The 22,094-nt window shown below is 36.5% G+C and overlaps 2 protein-coding genes and 1 long non-coding RNA gene across 3 annotated transcripts in view; 2 read left to right on the top strand and 1 right to left on the bottom strand.

The window, feature by feature from the left end:
• The window catches only part of LOC150048008 (uncharacterized), a 91,658-nt gene that overhangs the window by 57,108 nt on the left and 12,456 nt on the right, over positions 1-22,094 (top strand). The window contains exon 2 of the long non-coding RNA XR_016539235.1: positions 15,985-16,024. This is a non-coding gene — a long non-coding RNA (uncharacterized LOC150048008). The remainder of the gene's footprint in view (positions 1-15,984; positions 16,025-22,094) is intronic.
• LOC150048013 (olfactory receptor 5V1-like) lies at positions 4,225-5,175 on the bottom strand. The gene has a single exon (XM_090356458.1). The coding sequence runs from the start codon at positions 5,173-5,175 to the stop codon at positions 4,225-4,227; it is 951 nt and encodes a 316-aa protein (XP_090212584.1).
• Positions 16,467-17,408, top strand: LOC150048012 (olfactory receptor 12D1-like). The gene has a single exon (XM_090356457.1). The coding sequence runs from the start codon at positions 16,467-16,469 to the stop codon at positions 17,406-17,408; it is 942 nt and encodes a 313-aa protein (XP_090212583.1).

Genomic DNA, 22,094 nt, shown 5'->3' with positions numbered 1-22,094 from the left:
GCTTTAATTCAAAGAAATTCCCCAGAAGCTGAGTATTGTGGCACACACCTTTAACCTCATCATTCTAGAGCTGAGGCAAAAACACTGAAATTCCAGGGCTAGCTTTGTCCTCATCCCTATCAAAACCACATCTTAAAAATAAATTGTTGCCCAAATACACTAACTTATTCAATCCTGTGATCTCAACACCATTTCATCAGGGAAAAAAATTACTAGGATAGATCATTTTTGTCTTTTGAAATCAATTTGGTCTTTTCTCTGTACCTACCTTAGAAATGAAATTTTTAGAAATCTTTCCACACAAAATAGTTATCCAAAAATCAGAGACACACTGCATATTTTGTCTCTAAAAGAATGAACGGGAAGTTCTGGATGTTACTAATAGCTTATATCTATGTATAATATTGAACCTCAGTAAATTTCACCTCTTATTTTAGACAGAAAGAAAAAAAAGACTAAAAACTTCCCAAGTGGCATGATTGGCATTATAATCTTGGGATTTTTTTTTCTCCCCAAGGGCTTATTCTTTCCATATTTCTCTTCCCATAAGTATCATTTCAGTTATTCCCTTATTTTTTTTGTTCTTGTGAAGCCATTACAATGTTGTTTATTAAAAATAATCAATCTTGGTAGAGTAGTTTGTTAATAATGAAGAAAAAATCATATGAAAGATAAACCACATCTCATTCCATTGAAAAACCTAACATTTAGTGAATGCAAAAAGATAATTTAGAGCAACCCAATGAAAACTAAAAATAATCAATTATGAACTGGGTTCTACAGACATTTTTTAAATGGAAATATTTGGACAAAGTATAATAAAACAGGATAGAACAGAAGAACATGAATTTGCTTAACCTGTATGCACAGATCAGTGTTTAGATTCCCAGCAGAAACAACTTCATGTATGTATTGTTCATAATGCTATTGTAATTATGCAAAGCATCTGACTAAAGTCAGTGCATGTACTACTGTGATTAGCAGTGCAACTAAATTTAAATAGAGAAATTATTTCCCTGTATAGGTATGCCAATTCATTAACAACTAACAGAATCAATTTTGTGACTTGTTACAATTGCTACCAACGCTTATCTTTCCATACTAGATTCGTTTGCTTGCTTTCAAAGCTGTTTGTCTTGCTTTTGAAGTCTCAAAGGTTCTTTTTTTCTCTGTACTTCCTTAAATTTCATTGTAAGTGTCTTTGTGTGGATCTGATCTTTGCATCTACCATGGTAAGAACAGTAAACCCCTGGTTCAGGCCACGACAAAAGTACATTTTTGCAGGTAAGCTCACAATTTTTTTGAGATTTTCAGATCATTCTTCATAGCCTTTTCTTGGGAGGAGGACTTGTAGGAATTTAGGAGTTCTTGAGTAATAGCTGTGTGATCTTACTATTCCTCCAACTTGTTTGCTAATTTTTTCCGTTTGTACAACTCCATGATAATATGACTGGAGTCTTCTAACTTATCTATTGAATTATTGATTTCTTAAATTTCCAAGAGTTATTTTTGACAGTGCAAGGATCTCATTGCTGGGATCTTCCTTTCACCTTTAGTGATTCTTTGGTGTCTGAATGATGGGCTACACTTTTGGTTGGGGCACTGAAATCCCTCAATCCCTCAATTTCCATCTGAGCTTTCTCTCATAGAATTCTGGGATACTGAAATAAAGCTCTTTGCATTTAGTGGGATTCAGAGTCATAATTACCACATGGCCCAAAGAAAAAATTTCTCTGGTCCCACCCCATGTTCTCCTAAGCCTTGCTTAGTCTCATGTCCTCTATATGTATAAAGAATCCTTTACTGAGCTCCTCAGGTGTTAGCCTCACAGTTACATTTTACTCTCACCTTACAACACATGGTATTATTACCTGACTCATACAGTTTGTCATCTGTAGTTACCATTACTGCATTTGTTGTAGCATTTCAGATTACTGCCATTTTTTACTTTTATACATAATTTTTAAAGTCCATGAAAATATATTTTTGTGACCATGTGTATTACCTACCTAGAATAAATTCCTAGAGAAGAAATTTGCATCAGAATGGATGTATATGTAAATTGTTGATGCCATTTACAATAGTTCTTTTCGGAAATATTGTTATTTATGCCAGGCATTGATATTTCATGCCTGTACTCCCAGCTACTCTGGGGGCTGCACTTTGAGGATCATGGTTCAAAGCAAGTCCAGACAGAAAAGTCCATGAGATGCTTATCTCTAATTAACCACCAGAAAAAGCTGGAATGGAGCTGTGGCACAAGTGGTAGCATGCTAACCTTGAGCAAAAAGCTCAGGGACAGTACCAAGGTCCTGAGCTTATGCCTCAGAGCCAGCACACACACACACACACACACACACACACACACACACACACACACACACACACAGAGAGAGAGAGAGAGAGGGAGAGAGAATTAGAGTTAGCACAAGACAACCTGTTGGGAATTAACTTTACAACTTTGGAGGAGATGAAGAGGGAAAGTAGGAGAAAAACATGGGAAGACATAACAATGTTCAGGAAATAATGTACTCATTACTTATGAATGTAACTGTATCTCCTCTATACATCACCCTGACAATAAAATAAAATTTAAGAAAAAACAAAAAAAGAACTAGTAGACAATAGCTTAAAAAGTTATTAACTTATTTTATATGTCCAAAAGTTGGTATGAATCATGAAGGACACATAAAAATCAAACTATCAAAGATGAATGTGTCCATGTAAATGATACTGATTATGAAATGGGATCAAAAGTAGAAAACAACCTTTCTATGTGTCACTAAATAGTATAAACCTGAAGAAGTCTCCAATACGAGAGGGTGTGAGTTTTAGAAGACTCACTGAGAAAAGTGAACAAAAGGCTGAATTACTCATAATAGCTAAGATATAGAAACAACCTAATTTCTACACATTGATGGAAGAATGACTAAGAAATTATGAATTTGGGCTGAAGATAAAAGTGATTTTAGATATAGATATCTACATGTTTACATATAGTTATTAAATATGCTATATAGTCATTGAATTATGATTATGCCATCATAGTAATCAATGTACATATGTGAAAAGTGAAACCAGGTAAGCTGAGGGAATAGGAAAGAAGGGGAGAATAATGAAAAGGGTTACATTGATCAAGACACATTGTGAGCCCCCACATGCTTCAGACCTGCAATCCAAGCTCTTCTTTGCACTGCAATTCGGTCAGCCTAGACAGGAAAGTCCACGAAATACTTCTCTCCAGTGAACCATCAAAAAGCCAGAAGTAGAGGTGTGACTCAAGTGGTGGAGTGCTACTCTTGAGTACAGGGGCAGCAGCCAAGCATTGAGATCAAACCCCAGGATATGTGAACACACACACACACACACACACACACACACACACACACACACACGATGCATTCTACTCAAAACTGTCATGTTGAATAAAATTTAAATCCCTTTGTACAACTACCTAAGGATAGCAACAAGACTAAGAACACAATTAGCAATAAATATATATATATATGGAACATTTGGTTATGATACTAAAGCATGGTAATAAAGGAAAGACTACAGGAGTTTAGGGTGTGTGACAATTGTAAGGAAAAAATATTTGAGAGGTCCAGTGATGGCAAGAACTTAAATTCAGAGACCTAAGTAAGTACATTTAGCATAAGAAACAGAAACATACCAGAGCAGTAAATAGAAAGAGGAACAAGAAATATTTCACTTTTGACTGATTCCACCAAAAACAATTCAACCAAAGCTCTGTCTTTTTTGTTTTATTTGTTTATTTAAAATCATTCCTAAGTTTAACTTGCCTATTCAAAAAGCATTCTTAGGTCTTGAAGTAGGTAAGTTTAGTGTAACAAAGATTTTTGTTCAGTAAACAAACAAAAGCATAAGCCAATAGGTAGTTCACCAAGAAAAAAACAAATGCCTTCATCATGTGCAGGAATAAGAATATCACATACACACAGCTTCTGGTTTGCTTTTAACCTTATCTTTCAGAAATATTTGGGAACGTACAGAATGTCAAGAATAAAACAGCAATGTTAACATGTACTCTTCACCCAAATTCAACAACTATGAACATTTTGCCACATTTCTTTCATCATTGAAATTAACGTTTAATTTCTACATATTTGTTGCTAGAAACAACTAGACAGTATTGCTAAATCAAACAATCTTATTGTATTATGTATACAATCATAGACACACTTCTTTGGTACTACATGCATTTCAGGAGAAATTAGATTTGAAGATTGTTATTTTTTCTGCCACAGTTCTCAGGGCCTTTCTGATGTCCTTATTCCTCAAAGTGTAAATGATGGGATTGAGCATGGGAGTCACGACACTGTACAATACTGAGATCAACCTGTCTTTGGCCAGTGAGTAAGATGAGATGGGTCTTCCATAAGTGAAGATGGCACTGCCAAAGTAGAGAAGGACAATGAGCAAGTGGGAGGCACAGGTAGAAAAAGCTTTTTTCCTCCCCTTGGAGGAGTGGATTTTCAAGATGGTAGAAATAATGTAGAGGTAAGAAAGGATGATGCCCAGGAAAGGAGCCCAGCCAATGAAGACTCCCAGAAAGAGTATCACCAACTCATTGACAGAAGTGTCCCCACAAGACAGGACCAGCAAAGGTGGGATGTCACAGAAGAAGTAGTTGATCTTGTTGTGACCACAGAAGGGCAGACAGAAGGTCAACACTGTGTGCACCACTGAGTTGAGGAAACCACAACCCCAGCAGGAGGCGGCCAGCCGGCTGTACAGGGCCTTGTGCATGATGACAGAATACCTTAAAGGCTTGCAGATGGCAACGTAACGGTCATAGGCCATGGCTGCCAGCAAAAGACACTCTACGCCCACCAAGGAAAGGAATGCAAAAAACTGAGTGACACAGCCCCCAAAGGAGATGCTTTTCCTCTGTGAGAGGAGATGCACCATCATCTGGGGGACATTGGTAGTGGTGTAGCAGATGTCAAGAAAGGCCAAGTTCCTCAGGAAAAAATACATGGGGGTGTGTAGTCGAGAGTCCATCAGTGTCATCAAAATAATGAAGACATTTCCTCCAAGGGTGCATAGATAGATCGTAAGAAATGTGGTGAAGAGTAAAAATTGCAAATTATTTAGATTGGAGAAACCCATGATGATGAAGACGGAGAAAGAGGTTTGGTTTTCTCCTTCCATGAGGTTTAATCTTGAAGACTGAGAAAGAAGCAGCACCAATTGCAGTATACATAGGCTGGAAGAACAACAATCTACAAAACACAAGAAAATACAGCTGTTAAATGTGCAAAAATGTAACAATGAAGCTTATTGAGATTAATGTGGAAAGTACAGGACAAGGGAAAGGAGCAGAACATTTGGAAAAGATGAAACCTTCTTGTACAGCGAATTGAGGCTAAAAAGGAAATATAGTGATTGTATGCAACATGACCATTTGCTATAGTTTTTATCCCCCGTGACAAATTCTGGTAGAATGCAACCATCATCACATTTAAATATTTTTAGTATTTCCTGTGGGATACAACTTCTAAGAAACATGAGAGTCTTCATAGAGGGAAAATGACTATTGTTCACATGCAATGCCAGAGATGTGTGTGTAAATGTGGGGTGATGGGGGCCTTGACCCCCATTGTGTCTCAGAGATGATGGGCAAAGATCACAATGGGAAAAGCCATGGAGTTATTTTAAGTCTGTCTTCTTAATGAGTACTTATATATTTTAATGTGGAGGAGGTGGTAGAGGAGAAAGGAAAAATTTGAAAAGCAATATAATAACAAAATAGGGAACCATGGTCTTCAATGAAAGTACATGTCTTGGGACTCATGCCCACCTTGAATGATTTTGAGCTTGGCAATGAGGATGCTATCAATGAGACTGTTTGTGGAAACCACTTATATCAGGGAGATAACATTTAAGAAAAGAAAAATCACATTATTTAACTTCCAAGTTTGGTGACATTTTGAAGACTTTGTCTCATCTTAGCCCAAACTGCCTTCCTCAGCCTGTGTTCTTATTATCTAAGATTGAAAGTAAGTTCCATCAAAAATACAAGGTTTGATCAACAGATAGAACTATCTTGAGCAGTGCTATAAATAAATATAAATTAAGGGTATAGATTAGGTCAGGAAAAGAAAGTGCGCAAGTCAATACAAATTTATACCACAGATAAGCTATCAATAGAATATATTAGTAGCTAGTTTGACATTATACAGCATCATGATGCTATTTTACATCTAGGGATAGATATATCAGAGAAAAACATTTTAAAGTAGAGCTGTACTCTAACTGGAAAGTACCTACTTTGGCTTCTGAACAAATGATTAACTGGCCAATAAATTTCTACTTTTTGAATATCCTTCTCTAGTTCTTAACTATATATACCCCAAGTCCTTCAAAAATGCTTCTTTCTGTCAAGAGCATAGGCCTGATTCAAACCAGATATTCCAAATAACCAGCCCACATTAGTCCCTATAATCAAAAATATTTGCCTTCTCGAAACTTCTTGAATAGAGTCCCAGGGTCACAACAGATTAGAGAGATTCAACAAATGAGACTCCTAAAAATAAAAAGTTTCTGCACAAAGACACAGCTACTAAAATGGAAAGACACCCAACTAATTGGGAAAAGATATTTACCAACAATACATCAGACAAAGGCTTAATATCCATTATCTACAGGGAACTCAAGAAACTAATCCCCCAAACCCAACAAACCAATCGATATATGGGCAGAGGAACTAAAGAGAGATTTAACAGAGGAAGAGGTACAAATGGCAAAGAAACATGAGAAAATGTTCATCATCTATGGTCATAAAGGAAATGCAAATAAAAATAACCCTAAGATACCACCTTATCCCAACAAGAATGGCCAATATTCTGAATTCAGACAACAACAAACCCCACTGGGGTTGTGGAGAAAGAGAAACCCTACTGCACTGCTGGTGGGAATGTAGTACAACCACTCTGGAAGACAGTTTGGAGGTTCCTCAAAAAACTAAAAGTAGACCTTCCCTATGCCCCAGCCATAGGGAAATAAAGCCCACACTCCTACGCATCTACCCTGAGCAACAGGAACCGGGATATGATAAGGACACCTGCTCAACCATGTTCACAATAGTCAAGCAATGGAAACAACCCACATGACGCACCACAGATGAATGGATACAAAAAATGTGGTACATATATACAATGGAATTCCACATAACCACCCGACAAGATAAAATAATGGAATTCATTGAGAAGTGGATGAACCTAGAGCAAATTATGTTGAATGAGATAACTCAAGACCAAAGAAACAAAAGCACATGGTGTCCTTAGATCCAAACAGTACAAGAGTAATGACTCAACACTCAAGTACTCAAGGTCATTGACATGAATTTGGAGATATAAATATACATTATAAATATATAAATATCATTATATGTCTATATAGTTATATATACATATAAGAATATGATAAGATCAATATGTTTGTAGACATATTGATATAGTATATAGATCAATATATATCTATGACATAAAGAGACTCAGCTTATGACTCAGCTTAATTTTAATTTTGTTCTTAAATTTATGTGCCAATGATTGCATATAGAGATTCCATTCTTGAATATTTGTTAAATTTGACATTTGAAATACGATGTAAAAAAATCAATGTTAATAAATTCTTTTAAAAAAAAATGTTTTTAGTATTTGCCTTCTTCCCAACAAGGAGTACAAAACCATTGATAGCAAACAAAAAATTAAAACAAAGGTGGTTATGTGCTGACAAACTCCTTTTTTTGTCAGTCATGGGGCTCAAACTCTGGGCCTGGGGACTATCCCTGAGCTCTTCAGCTCAAGGCTACCACCCTACCCCTTGAGCCACAGCGCAACTTAAGGTTTTCTAGTGGTTAATTGGAGATAAGAGTCTCTCTGGCATTAGTGCTTAGACTGGCTTTAAACAGCGATCCTCGGATCTCAGCCTCCTGAGTAGCTAGGATTACAGATGTGAGCCACCACACCCTGCTGACTTAAACTATTAAATACACAACAGCCTCAATAATCGTGAAATAGACATCAAGTCATCTATCATCTATGTATGATCTTCCTCTATATTCCAAGTTACCAGAGTACTTAGTATTCCCGGGTTTGTTGAGTGGGGTAGGATTGTGTTTTTAATTAAATCTGTTTTCTAAGTTAGTCAGAATACCTGTTGATTTTTGCATTACATATACAGAACCAATTATCTACAAGTAGTCACCTGCAAGAAGAACAATAGAGGAAATATTACAGAAATTGAAATTAAGACCGACAATTTTTTAAGATTTTTAAGATTTCACAGTAGCCATATTTTAAGTTTTCCATGAAGGAAAACCCTCCTGGGTTTATTTAAGTTTTAATTCTTCCCTGAATTCTAGTTCAGTGGAGAATTTATGGAAATTCCAGAGAAATAGTGTTCCAGAAGTTTAGGCCAAATACCAAAAGAAAATGTAAACTGGCTTCCGTAACTTCTACCAACACTGAAAGGAAAAATGTAATTCAACTCATGTCTATGAGAACGGAAGTCCCATTTCCGAGAGTGATTTTACTTTGGTTGTCTGGCCCACTGTGACTTCACAGAGTATTCAGACTAATAGATAAACAAAAGTCTGTGACAAAGTACTTCCCATTCATCAGTGAATTCTCCAGAATAAGACAGAAATCCTAGAGATGCTGCCTTAAGAGCCTTCTCTGGTGCCCATATGCTGTCCAGCTCTGAATTCTGATGCAATGCATGTTGATGGATTGACCGTCAGCCATTGTTGATTACACTGTCTCTCATGGAGCTTAAACTTGAAGAATTTACAATTGCAATTTGGAAGAAACGTATTTGTTTAAAAAAAAAAAGTCAATGCCAACCACTAAAATTCCCCCATACAGCTTCTCTGCTGACTGACAATTCAGTACAACTCTGAACTTTGTATGAACAGATATTGTAAGCCCTGCAAAAAATGGAAAAATGAATCATTCTATCTTTAGATGAGTCTGAGTTAGAACTTTCACCCATTGTGGTTTAATCTTAATCACTGGCGGGATGGTTAAATTCAAATCTCTTCTACTTACTAGCTATGCCAACATTAAAAATAAAGTCCATGTTCTCCACACCCACTTACCAGCTGTTAGTGGCAACTAACAAGTTGTGAAACTCCTGCTCCCCAAATTAAAATAATACGAGTGTCAGACATAGTCACTACTTCACCTTGTGTATCATTTATAATATTAGCAAAATGGTTGATATTGTTTCATACATTTCATCACCCTTTAAGCAATATTTGTTCCCACTTTGCCATAAAAGATTTGACTTTATGAAGTCCTGACTCTCTGAACAACACAGATACATTGTTTTTATTTTTTTCCTCATACACATAGACTCAATAACTCTCGTTATACCAAAACACAACATTCTATTATCCAGGAGAACTTTTTATAACCTTTCATTGCCATAAACTCAAATATTTGTCCCTTCTTTTAAAACTTAAAATAACTATCAGAGAAGATGAAGCTAACAAAAAGTTAGCACAATCCTGACAATAAAAAAAGTTAGCACATTGAAGGAAATTGCACCTTGTACACGCATGTGGCCTGATTCACATATGCAAAGCCAAGACAGACATGTTGAATTCTTCCCTTTCACAGGACACCATCAGATCTTACCTTTCTTTCTTCCCAACCATAAATTGAAAAGATAAAGCACAAGAAGAGGAACAAGGAGGAGGAGGAGGAAGAAAGGCAGAACTATAGTAGAAATGAGAGCACAGGAATAGATGATAGAGTTTGAACTCCCAGCTTCTGGTATGGGGCTATTTTATAGGCCATTTTGTTTTTATGGAGTGGTAGAATCATTATCCATGAGTTTTATACTATCAGAAATACTTAATGAGGGCTAGGTATCCCTAGCTCTGAGAGTTGGAGTAGGACACACTGCTTCAGGGAGTTGAAAGGAAAATCTCAAGTGGCCTCAATGATTCTTCATGGTTATTTCATGAAGGACCTATAACCTTTTATTCTGTCCTCTTCTAATCATGTTTATCCGCTACCTTCATCCAACTGTGAATACAAACAAAATGAGAAAATTTTGAAGCACTTCTATTGAAGATGTCTGCCCTAATCTCATGTGTAAATTAGAAAACTCTTTTGCTCTAGAAAATTGAAACTAATAATACATCAACAAAATGTACACCTCATAATTTAGTGGCATTTACCTAGGTATGCAGGATGTTAGTCAACATATACAATCAATAAATATTAATCCATCCCTGCACGTCCAGGTGTATACTAAAAGGAAAGTAAGCCACATGCTGGAGATATTTCTGCACTCTCATGTTTATTATAGTACTATTCTCAATAGCTAAGTTATGGACTCAACCTAAGTGTCCATCCAGATATGAATTTATTATGTGCATGAATAAAAATTTCATAGTAAAATTCATGAATATATATAATTTTAAAAGGAGAAAAAAGAAAACCCATATTTAGATAATGGAATGTTGTTTTCAACTGATGAGTTACTTTGTAATCTCCATCCTTTTCTGAGTAGACAACTGTCGGTTACATAGGAAGGAAGAAGTGCTGAAAGGAGGAAAGGAGAGAAGAGAAAAAGAGGGAGGGAGGAGAGACATTACATGGTTGGAAGAATGCATGTCATATTTCAATACGTTCTGAAACTAAACAGAGCTAAAATGGTAGTTTCACAACTCTCACCAGATAAAGGGAAATTTATTCAAATCCTTTGAGCTTCAGTTTCCTTATGGTAGAATTGGAGTAAAGAAATTGATGATTGGGAGGGGGAGGAGGAGAGAAACAGGGGCAAAAATATGAGAAGGGGGGCTGGGAGTTTGGCCTAGTGGTTAAAGTGCTTGCCTAGCATGCACGAAGACCCGGGTTCGATTCCTCGGTACCACATACATAGAAAAAAGCCAGAAGTGGTGCTGAGGCTCAAGTGGTAGAGCTCTAGCCTTAGAGAAAGTCCAAGGACAGTGCTCAGGTCCTGAGCTCAAGCCCAGGACTGGCAAAAAAAAAATATGAGAAGGGGTATCAATGTTTGAGAAGTAATGCACCTATTACCTGATGAATGTAACTGTAGCCTCTCTGTATCCTGACAATAAAAAAAGAAATTGTCATTAGACTATTCTGAGAATTAACCTTAGGCACTCAGAATAATAACCTACATATAAGGAACATGTAATTTATTTGTATTATATTGCATTGGTAATAACAAGGAGTGGTTAATGTGATTCATGTGACATGAAAGAAGTATCAACAATAAGAATTAAAACTCAATAAAATATGAGCAAAATATATTATTTTATTATAATCCTTTCATAGATAGAAGGCATATACAGTTACCCCTAGGGTTAAACAGAAACAATTTTTTATTATTGTAAAGGTGAGGTACAGAGGAACTACAGTTACATAAGTCAGGTAATGAGTATATTTCTTTTTGAACAGTGTCCCTTCTTTCTTTTTCTCCCAGTTTTTCCTTCTCAGCCTCCCTCCCCAACAAGCTGTGTAGTTCAATTTCAAAATAGTGTCTAGTAAGACAGAAAAAAATATTTTTTGTCAGTTGTGGGGCTTGAATTCAAGGCCTGGGCACTATCCCTGAACAATAGCCTTGGGGCTAGCATTCTATTGCTTGATCCACAAGGGCTACCTCCAGTTTTTGAGTAGTTTATTGGAGATAAGAGTCTTCATGGGGACTTTTCTGCCTGGGCTGGCGAACTATGATCCTCAGATCTCAGCCTCCTGAAGTAACTAGTATTATAGGTGTGAGCCACTGGTGTCTGGCAGTAAAAGCTGTAGCAAGAATTGAGGGCACACATTTAAAAAAAAATCATTCTTTCTGAGAGCAGCATAGAATTCGATTGTGTACAAATACCACAACATGTTGATCCACTCATCAACTGAGGGACATCTAGGTTGGTTCCATATCTTTGCTCTGGTGAATAGTGCTGCAATGAACATTGTTGTGCTAGTGGGTTTAGTATGTCCTTGTTTCTGGATGGTTGAGTAAATGCCAAGTAGTGGAATTGCTGGGTCATAGGGGAGTTCTATGTTTAGCCTTTTGAGGCACTGCCACACTGCTTTCCATAGTGGTTGAACGAGTTTGCACTCCCACCAACAGTGTAGTAGTGAGAAAGAATGACATCGCCCCATTTGTTAGGAAATGGAAAGACTTAGAAAAAATCATATTAAGTGAAGTAAGCCAGACTCAAAGGAACTTAGGCTCAATGGTTTCCCTCATTCATCATAATCAGTAGAAACCTTGGGCTCTACTAGCAGAGATCTGCAATAGAGCAAAATCTTGATACATAAGGCCATATAATGTGAAGCTAATTGAAAGGACCTCCAGGATATTGAAACAAAAGCCATATAATGAATGATTGTTGTCCTTAATGTACTATGTTGTCTCTCATCTCCTTTGCTGTCCCTTGGTTATCTCATATTGGTATAGTATCTCACTTTGTTATCTGATATATTGAATTTATTTGTATTTGGATATTTGAAATTTGATAGGGAAGGGGGGAAAACCAAGACGGGTGGGGGGTGTGGGGGGGAGGGAAATGGGTACCAAGACATGTGAAAGGGTATCAATGTATGTGAATTAATGCACCTTCTATCTGGCAAATATCATGTAACCCTTTTACTAATTACAATAAAAAAAATCATGCTCCTAGATAGAGAAAAATATGTACTTTTCAGTCCAAAAGTAAAGAAAATAATTCAGGGTTAGAAAAAAAAAACAAAAGTAAACTTATTTTATTTTCTGGTTTTGGTATCTACTAAAACCCATATTAATAAGTAAGTAGAGTATTCGAATTATGGTTTGCTAATGATCAGTAAGACATACTGCTTTCATTTTCATTGCTGATTTTCTTTCCATTTTAAACTTCAAATTACTTTAAATGCAAAAGAGAAAAATTGATCTATGCCCTCCTGGTTTGGGACGGGGGGTGGGGGGACTTGGCTTGAACTCAGAGCCTACATACTGTCCTTGAGCTTTTGTGCTCAAGGCTAGTGCCCTGCCACTTGAGCCACAACTCCATTTCCAGCCTTTCTGATAGTTAATTGGAGATGAGTCCTAAGGCTGGCTTTGAACCACAATCCTCGGGTCTCAGCCTCCTCATTCACTAGCATTACAGGCATGAGCTACTGGCATCCAGCTCTATTCTAAGAAAGGTTTGCTTTCTTAAGGAATAAAAGGAAAATTGTCTAAGGGAAATATAGTAGGCATTGTGCCTTATTCTGCCTATGATTCTCAAATTAAAGACCAGATGTAATAAGAAAAAAAGAATGTAATAAAATGTAATAAGAAAAAATGAAGAAAAAAAAACACAAAGAAACTCCACAGAGGAATTTTATAAGACTGCTTCCTGGAAAGACACCCTGTTTATTCTCAATGTTTCTTGGCACTAGGGACAATCTCTCTCAGGATTTTATGACTACAGAACTACAAGTCATTAAGAGGCAACAGCTTTTCAGAAGCTGAGAGAGAGGTTTGGGAAGATAAGAGCTCAACCTGAAATACTAATATGAGCTACTCTCTCAAATATTTTTTCTACTATTTAAAATCACTAGGAGGTTAGACTTGAGAAGTGCTCTCATTTCCTCTGTGATTTTGAACACAAAGACAGGTAAGAGGATAAAATTGGAGACAGGCTAGCAATTGCTCATTTTTTTTATCTGTTAGTGAATTACCTACATGTCCAAACTGATGATCCAATTTGCTATATTATAATGGACTTTCCATTGTGCTTTACTTCTCATGTTTTCTTGCCATATTCTATTCATTCACAATTCAGCATAACCAGTTCTTTCATCATTCTAGAAGGAAAAAATCTGTAACCAACAAATATAAAAAGTTCAGGTAAGAAAGTCACGTTACACAGGGAAACATAAGAAAGACTGAGTTTGTCTTTAATTTATGATTTGGAGTGTTACATATTTTATCAAATAGATTTTTGGTACTATGTTTTTATGTAAGCAGAAAAATAAAAAATAAAAATGTTTTATCATTTGTATTTTTCCAAGTGATAAAAGTGATAATGAATGTCTTAAATATATTGTGTGTGGTTATCGAAGAATATTCTGAATTGCTTAACAGTAGTCTTCCTGGACAAGAGGTATAGGTTAATTTCTCAGTATCTTCTCGAGCAATGAAGCTAAAAGACCCAGTGGCTCTCTAGAACATTTCCATTGCTTATTCAATATTTTTACTCAAATCCTATGAAATTGATGTCTTCTCTCTTGGGTGAATGCTGAAATCTTCAATGGCTCTGCTGTTTCTTGAGCACACCTTAATGTCTATGTCTCTTCAGAGATTTCCTTGCGCTTCTTGTTATATCACAGCAGTTCCCACTTCTACAATCCCCCACCAAGCTTTCTTTCTTTCCTGCTAAAGTATAAAAGGAAATTCATTACCTCTATTAGTAAAAGGAATAAAGAGAAAGTTACTTGTTGCCCATTTGTCTTTTGCTTTCAGTGACACTAAAAGAAAAAATGTCATATACTCTTTAAATGATGCTGAAGAAAAAGATTCAAGAATTTCCTTGATTGATCAAATGTCACATTTCATTGTAATTAACTTCTTTCCAATGTCTCAAGAGTGTAAAGTTTCACTGAACAAAAGCATAATTTCAATTCTATGAAAGAAATAAAAGTTACTGCATTTATTTTATAGAACACTTGAATGTATAAAATGGAAGGGAAACTCAATATAGAAAATGCATTTTTCATTGGATATATGCGTATTTGGTTATTTGAAATTAGATAGGAAAGGGGGGAAAACAAGATAAGGGTGGAGGTGGGGGGGAGGGAAATGGGGACCAAGACATGAGAAAGGGTATCAATGTATGTGAAGTAATGCACCTTCCATCTGGCGAATGTAATGTAACCCTTCTATTAATTACAATAAAAATATATGAAAAAAAGAAAATGCATTTTTCAGCTGAAGAGAAACTTGTAGCAATTCTGGAGAAAGTAGGCATGAAGCTGACAGGTCATGAGCCATACCTGCCAATGACACATTAAAAGAACACTATAGGTGCAGAAGGTAAATTTTTCTTCGGGTAGAACATTCATTCTTTTTTTAAAACAAAAAAAACCTCTTGTTTCCATTTCAGGAAGTGCATTTAGATAAATATCATTTTATGTGATTACATGCTCAGAGCTATTGAGCCTTTGATCCTCGCCTAAGAATATTCTTCTTTGGTTTCACTATGTAAACGTCTAGACAGTTATATAATTTATTTTTTTGCCTTTTACTATTCAATGTGTCTACTAGTAGATTTATAGGCACATTCTAGTTACCACAAATGGGTCTGGCTTATTTCACTTAATATAATTTTTTTCCACATCTTTCCATTTCCTTAGGCATGGTACAATATCATTCTTTCTGATGGAACAGTATAAAACTATTGTGTATATACACCACATTTTCTTGATCTATTCATCCACTGAGGGGCATCTAGGTTCATTGCATGTCTTGGCTATGGTAAGCAATGCTATCATAAACAAAAGACAATCATTAGATGACTCCAAGTGACAATGTACCAACCATAGGTGTTTTGTCAGGCCTGAGGCCTTTCCATCCTTATCAAGGAGAATTCTGAGAACATTTCTTAAGCTGAGGAATGCATTTGTTTTCTGGACAATAAAATGACTTGAAATAAGAGAAATCTGAAGCGATTGAGGCATAGATACATAAGTACTCCATGAGATAGGGAAGCAACTTGAACTCATTGGAGGAAGAAATTTTCTGATCCAAGAATTTGGGGATCTGAGAAAAGACATATTCCCAGAGCAACTAGAGACAATAGCATTTATCATTAAAAATGTAAATTTTGGATCCTATCTGAAAAACACAAAGGCTTAAATTAAGAGAAAAAACTAAACCTATCATTAAATACAGCAATGATCAAATTTCTATACTTCAGATTAACACAAATTAATGTGGTCTCATTTTCTATCTGAACAGGTTTCCTGACCTTCCCACTGATGAGAATGAGGAGAGATGAGTAAGTAAGAGAATAATTCTAGCACATACATTCTAAGAAAAAGCCATTCACACTATCTTAGAGGTTTTTATAATATAATTATTTCATCCCTGATTATCTTTCAGAAGTCAAAATGCTTCACCTAACTTCTCACTAGGAAAATAAATAGCAATGGGATGGAGTAGATAAAAAAAATAAATTATCACATTCTACAATTGTCTTAGGAATTGGCCAGAGAACACAATGCATGGCCAATCTGCTTTAAATCCCTAAGAGAAAGGAAAATATCCATGACGATGTTCATTTTTAAAAGGTTGAGTCAAAACTGACAATAATTAATAATGTAGACATTCAAACATCACATAAAATCTAAAGTTCATTGTGTAAGAATAATAATAATTGCAGGCTGGAAAGACTGACTTTCACTAGAGATAGTGTTGCACAAATTATTTCGACGTAAGTGATGTTGAATCAGACCTCAGTCTCTGAATTTATCCTGCTGGGAGTAACAGACATACAAGAGCCACAACCTTTCCTTTTTGTAATTTTCCTCGCCATCTATTTCGTCAATGTGGCTGGAAATGGAGCCATCCTGACAGTGGTCATTTCTGACTCAAGGCTGCACTTGCCTATGTATTTCTTCCTGGGGAACCTGGCTTGTCTAGATGTCTGCTACTCCACGGTGACCCTGCCGAAGATGCTAGAGAACTTCATCTCTACAAACAAAGCCATCTCGTACCTGGGATGCATAAGCCAGCTCCATTTCTTCCATTTCCTGGGCACCACGGAGTCCTTCCTGCTGGCTGTGATGGCGTTAGATCGTTTTGTGGCCATCTGCCTGCCACTTCGGTACCCTGTCATCATGAACCCTCAGCTCTGTGCCCTGATGGCGGTCACTGCCTGGACTATGGCTTTTCTCCATGCTTTGCTGCACTCCGTCATGACGTCTCGCTTGACCTTCTGTGCTTCCAACCAGATCCGTCACTTCTTCTGCGATGTGAAGCCATTGCTGGAGCTGGCCTGTGGGAACACTGAGCTCAACCTGTGGCTGCTCAATACTGTCACGGGGACCGTTGCCACGGTCCCTTTCTTTTTCACGCTGCTCTCCTACTTGTACATCATCATCTATCTCTTCCTCAAGACCCACTCCTGCAGCATGCTGCACAAAGCGCTGTCCACGTGTGCCTCCCACTTCACCGTCGTTATTCTTTTCTTTGCTCCTGTTGTCATCACCTACATCCGCCCTGCCTCAGGGAATTCCATGGACCAGGACCGGGTCATTGCCATCATGTACAGTGTGGTGACTCCTGTCCTAAATCCACTGATCTACACTTTGAGGAACAAGGAAGTGAAGAGTGCCTTGAACAGGTTGATCAAAAGGAAGCTCTGCCTCGGAAAGACTTAAAAGAACACCTCTGGGGTATTTGTTTTGAAGAGCTGATATGTAATTATGTTGCTTGTGAAGTTGGTAAGAATACATACTACAGAGTAAATCGCATTGGATGTTATAGTGGGATTGTTTTCTCAAAATGTAAACATACACAATGAAGTAAGAATCTAGTGGTATTAATCAATATATTCTCAGGTAACAAGGAAAACAGACATGTAGAACATGAGCCACAGAACCCCAATGGTGAATTTGTTTTGTATTGCAGATGTTGATGTTGGCTAGTCATACATTTGAATGTGTTCTCTTAGGTAATTAGTATAGAAATGTCTGTAGTACCCACGTTCAGAGTTAAAGCAATAGTGTTGAGGCCGTTTTCTGTGCGATCTTCTTCAACGATGCATTTTACCATAATCCACAAAAGTACTATCTTTTTCCATTTTGAAGAGCTGAACTATGGTTACTCAATTGGAAAAACTAATGCCTCCTGTATATGAGTTGTGGGAATTTTAAGAATTGTGTCACAAAATTTGTTTGATTTTCCTTAAGATTTTATTTTGTCCTGATGGTATATTTTATCCTGTTACTATATCAACATGTAATAACAAAAAAATATCTTCTTTTCTTTCAAAGTGTTGTAGATCTAGTTATTATCTTCTTAGTTTGCCCTAGCCAACTTTCAGCTGCTGAATAGGCCTACCTTCCTATGAAGATTAAGAATCAGGTCCAGTCTTGCACTGGTGGCTCACACCTATAATCCTAGCTACTCAGGAGGGCTGAGATCTGAGGATCTCAGTTCAAAGCCAGTCTTTGAGACTCTCATCTCCAAATTAACCATCAGAAAGTCAGAAGTGGAGCTGTGGCTCAAAGGGTTAAATCATTAGCCTTGAGCAGAAGAGCCTCAGGGACAGTTCCCAGGCCCTCAGTTCAAGGCCCACAACCAATAGGGGAAAAAAAAAAGAAAAGAAAAAGAAAGAAAGAAAGATATCAAGTCCAAGATGAAAATTTTTTCCACAGTAAGAAAGAAATATTTGCATCAAAACTTCCCATCATCTCTCCAAACACACAGAAAAGTAAGGGGGAACTAAAAAGATTTAACTTTATAATAAAAATCTTTTTTTCTCTCATACAAATTAAAGTGAAATGGTGAGGAAGAAGGGAGTTACACATATAAAAGTTCCCTCCATTGAAGGTAATCTGCTTGATTCCCTTTTTTGTTTCATTATAAATGGAAACTTATTGTTTGAATATGAAATGTCCCCAACACACTCATAAACATTTGGTTCCCCAGCAGATGACTTGCTATTGTGAAATTGTAGAAGATTTAAGAGACATGGCCCAGCTAGAGTGAGTCACTAGTGAATCACTGGAGGCTTATTTCTGAAAGCTATACCTGGTCTGTGATCTGTTCTCTTTCTGTTTCCTGTCCACCATGAGATGAGAACTTCGCTCTGCCACCTGCTCCCTACCATAACTGAACAGAAACCTATAATGAAAAATTAATCTTACCTCATTTGGATTGTTTTGCTCAAGTATCTTGTTTTAGCAACAAAAACTTTGACTTCCACAGAAAACCTGTCCTTTATAGACATAATTTAGCTTGATTTCGGTGTTAAAGTAAAATGTCTTTTCTTTTGGTACCCCACTGCTTTTTCCTTCAGCTTTGTTACTATTTGTTTTAATCTCTCCTATTCTAATACCTAGGAGGCTAAATTAAGGACACTTGAGCAGAAGTGACACTCTGCATTTGCACAATTTGATTTCTGTTAATAATAACATCAATTCTTGGGAATAGTTTAGTGTGTTTTGCTGAGTGTGGTGACAAGGACTTATAATCCCAGCACTGTGGCTGAGGCAAGAAGATTATGAGTTCAAGACCACTCAGGGCTACATAGCAATTTTCAGAACAGCAGAGGTTACAGAATGAGACCTTGCCTCAAAACCAAATGAAATAAGTCTCTTTCTATGCTTCCAAATTTCTATAAAATTAAAGCAACAATGTAATCGCACTAAATACATTAAACATATATTTTATACTATGTATGTATATTTTAACACTTCTTTCTCAGGGAAGTATATAGGAGAAACCCAGAGAGAGGAAGAGAGACATATAACACATGTATTGTCATTTAATAGTTGAATAGCTTCATTAATTTAACATATCTCTTCATTAATGGAAACTTAGGAGAAATTTGGTATTTTTATTTATGTTGCTACATATTTGCTACAATCAACAGTCTTGCATATTCATCTTTGCCTGTTTTAGAAAATGTTTCTGCAAGGCTCATTTATAAAAATGGAATTACTGTATTGAAATATACATATATGTAGTCAATATTTTACTAGGTATAATAAAATTGCTTGACTAAAAGAGTTCATCTGAACAAGATCTTGCCCCTCTATGCCTTAATCAACACTACTAATGAGTTTTCTTATTCTAATTCGATGGCAATTCTGGTGGCCAAAGACAGATATTTTGTTGAGTTTTCTGATAAGAGCATTTTTGCATGTTTACTCTGAATTCAAATATTGTTTTCTATAACTTAACTACCTATAGTTTTGCCTATCTCTTCTTATTATTAATCTTGACTATGTAATACATTATTGCATTATAATAGATTTTAATCTTCAGTGTAAAATTCCAAATTTTTCACCAATTTTATTGCTTGCTTTTAATAATTTATTTTGAACGCTAGCCAAATGTTATTTACCTTACAGTTGGACATAATGAAAAGATACATTACTAAAGAGTTATTGTCACTTATTTTTTCAAATAAATTTAATGAATTAAAATATTGATCATATCCTACTAATCAGCCAGTTTGTTCTGAATTTTTAATGCCTTTGAATGTGTTAGTACATGATTATTTGTCCCTTGTGATACTGTATTGAAAACTCATTAGTGCAAATTATATTAATTAAAACAAATTGCTAATTTCCATAGCAATGACAAAGTTCTCTACCAATTGAATCTTTATTTGCCTTGGTACTTTCCATTTTCATGATTTCTAGATACAGATTGGTTTTCCTTCTCAGAACAAAAGAGGCTTAAGGAGCTTTTTAGAAATAGTTTAAGAATTTGTATTTAACCCACAACTTGATTAAGAACAGTATCTACACTATATCCTTCCCTTGAGTTTTGTGAAGCACAGCCCAAATATCCTAACATCTACTTGTTCCAACTGGAAAGAAAGTCTGCCCTATTACAGCCTGATTAATTTGAATGGTTTTATTAATATTCTATTTTTATATTGGTCCTGGGACTTGAATTCAAGACCATACTTGGATTTTTTACTCAAGGTTGTCACCCTACTTATTATTACCAATGAGTGCACCACCTATTCAGTCTGTATCTCCACAAAAATACTTTATGACCTACCAATCTCATGCAATCATTAGTTAATCCAAGCTCATGACCACTAACATTAGCTCATTTGCACATCTGGCAAGTAATCTGAATCTGTTTTATTTGGTGGGGGGGTCAGTCCTGGGGCTTGAACTCAGGGCCAGAGCACTGTCCTTGAGTTTTCTCAAGGCTTGCGTTCTACCACTTGAGACATAGTACCACTTCTGGATTTTTCTGTGTATGTGGTACCTCAGAATCAAACCCAGGGCTTCATGCATGCTAGGCAAGCACTCTATCACTAGGCCATACTTCCAGCCCAATTTGATTCTGTTTTAATGATGATGAGATGTAGTATAAGAAGGCATCTCAAAGATGATCACACTCCTATTGTTCAGAGGAGAATATAATGTAAAATGGTTTCCCTTGTTCTCTCTGAGGAACTATTTTTCCAGGGTTCTTGCAAGCCTTCTACTATTCAAGATTAGCATCTACACCAGAACCAGGAGAAGGATGCCCATCTGCAGACATTCACTGACTTAACTCACTAAAAGTCAGCTATTGAATAGTTTTGTTAGTTGCAGGTATCTCGATGACTTACGCTCGCCACTTTTAATAGAAGGATATAACAAACATAAACAGAAATCTCTTTAATGAAATTCTGTTAGGAATCTACTTTGCTGTACTTCTGAGGATTCAATCAAGAAGCAAATAGCCAGATCCTTGATACAGCCATACTTCTCTGACAGGATGCTGGAATTCGATCTGCATAGTAGTGGAAGGTCTAGGCAACAGCAAGAGACAAAGAGCATAAAAATAACAAAGAAGGCAAAGAACCCAAAAACGAAACTCTTCATTTTCATAGAATAAAATAACCTAAAAAAAAAAAACCTCACCAAAGAGAGTTCAAACTGGTGGATGAATTCAGTAACATTATAGAAAACAAAAGCAATATTTAAAAAGTTGTAATTTTTGCTGGTTTTCTTTTTAATTATCTTTAATCCTACAAAGGAGTTGCGATTGAACAAAGCAATTTATGAATACAATGCATCTTGATCAATGTCACTCCTTCTACATTCTCACCTATCCCTCCCATACTCTTTTTGCTTTTATTTTTATTTTTTTGCTACTCATGGAACTGGAACTCTAGACTTGGGCACTGTCCCTGAGCTCTTCAGCTCAAGGCTACTGCCCTAACCCTTGGGCCACAGAACAGCTTCTGGTTTTCTGGTGGTTATTGGAAATAAGAGCCCCACGGACTTCAGTTTGCAGGCTAGCTTTCAACCCCAATCCTCAGACCTCAACCAGACATGAGCCACCGTGCCTAGCTCCCATACTCTTCTTAATTTTGCAGGATATAC

This window comes from Megascapheus bottae, chromosome 22 (genome assembly GCF_031878675.1).
Source record: "Megascapheus bottae isolate mThoBot1 chromosome 22, mThoBot2.hap1, whole genome shotgun sequence".
Lineage (NCBI taxonomy): Eukaryota > Metazoa > Chordata > Mammalia > Rodentia > Geomyidae > Megascapheus > Megascapheus bottae.
Note: the sequence above shows the minus strand (reverse complement) of the source record. Positions and strands in the feature narration are given on the sequence as shown.

What these genes read in the sequence shown, in the direction of transcription:
- LOC150048013 (XM_090356458.1), bottom strand. Translation starts at nt 5,175, where the DNA reads ATGGAAGGAGAAAACCAAACCTCTTTCTCCGTCTTCATCATCATGGGT.
- LOC150048012 (XM_090356457.1), top strand. Translation starts at nt 16,467, where the DNA reads ATGTTGAATCAGACCTCAGTCTCTGAATTTATCCTGCTGGGAGTAACA.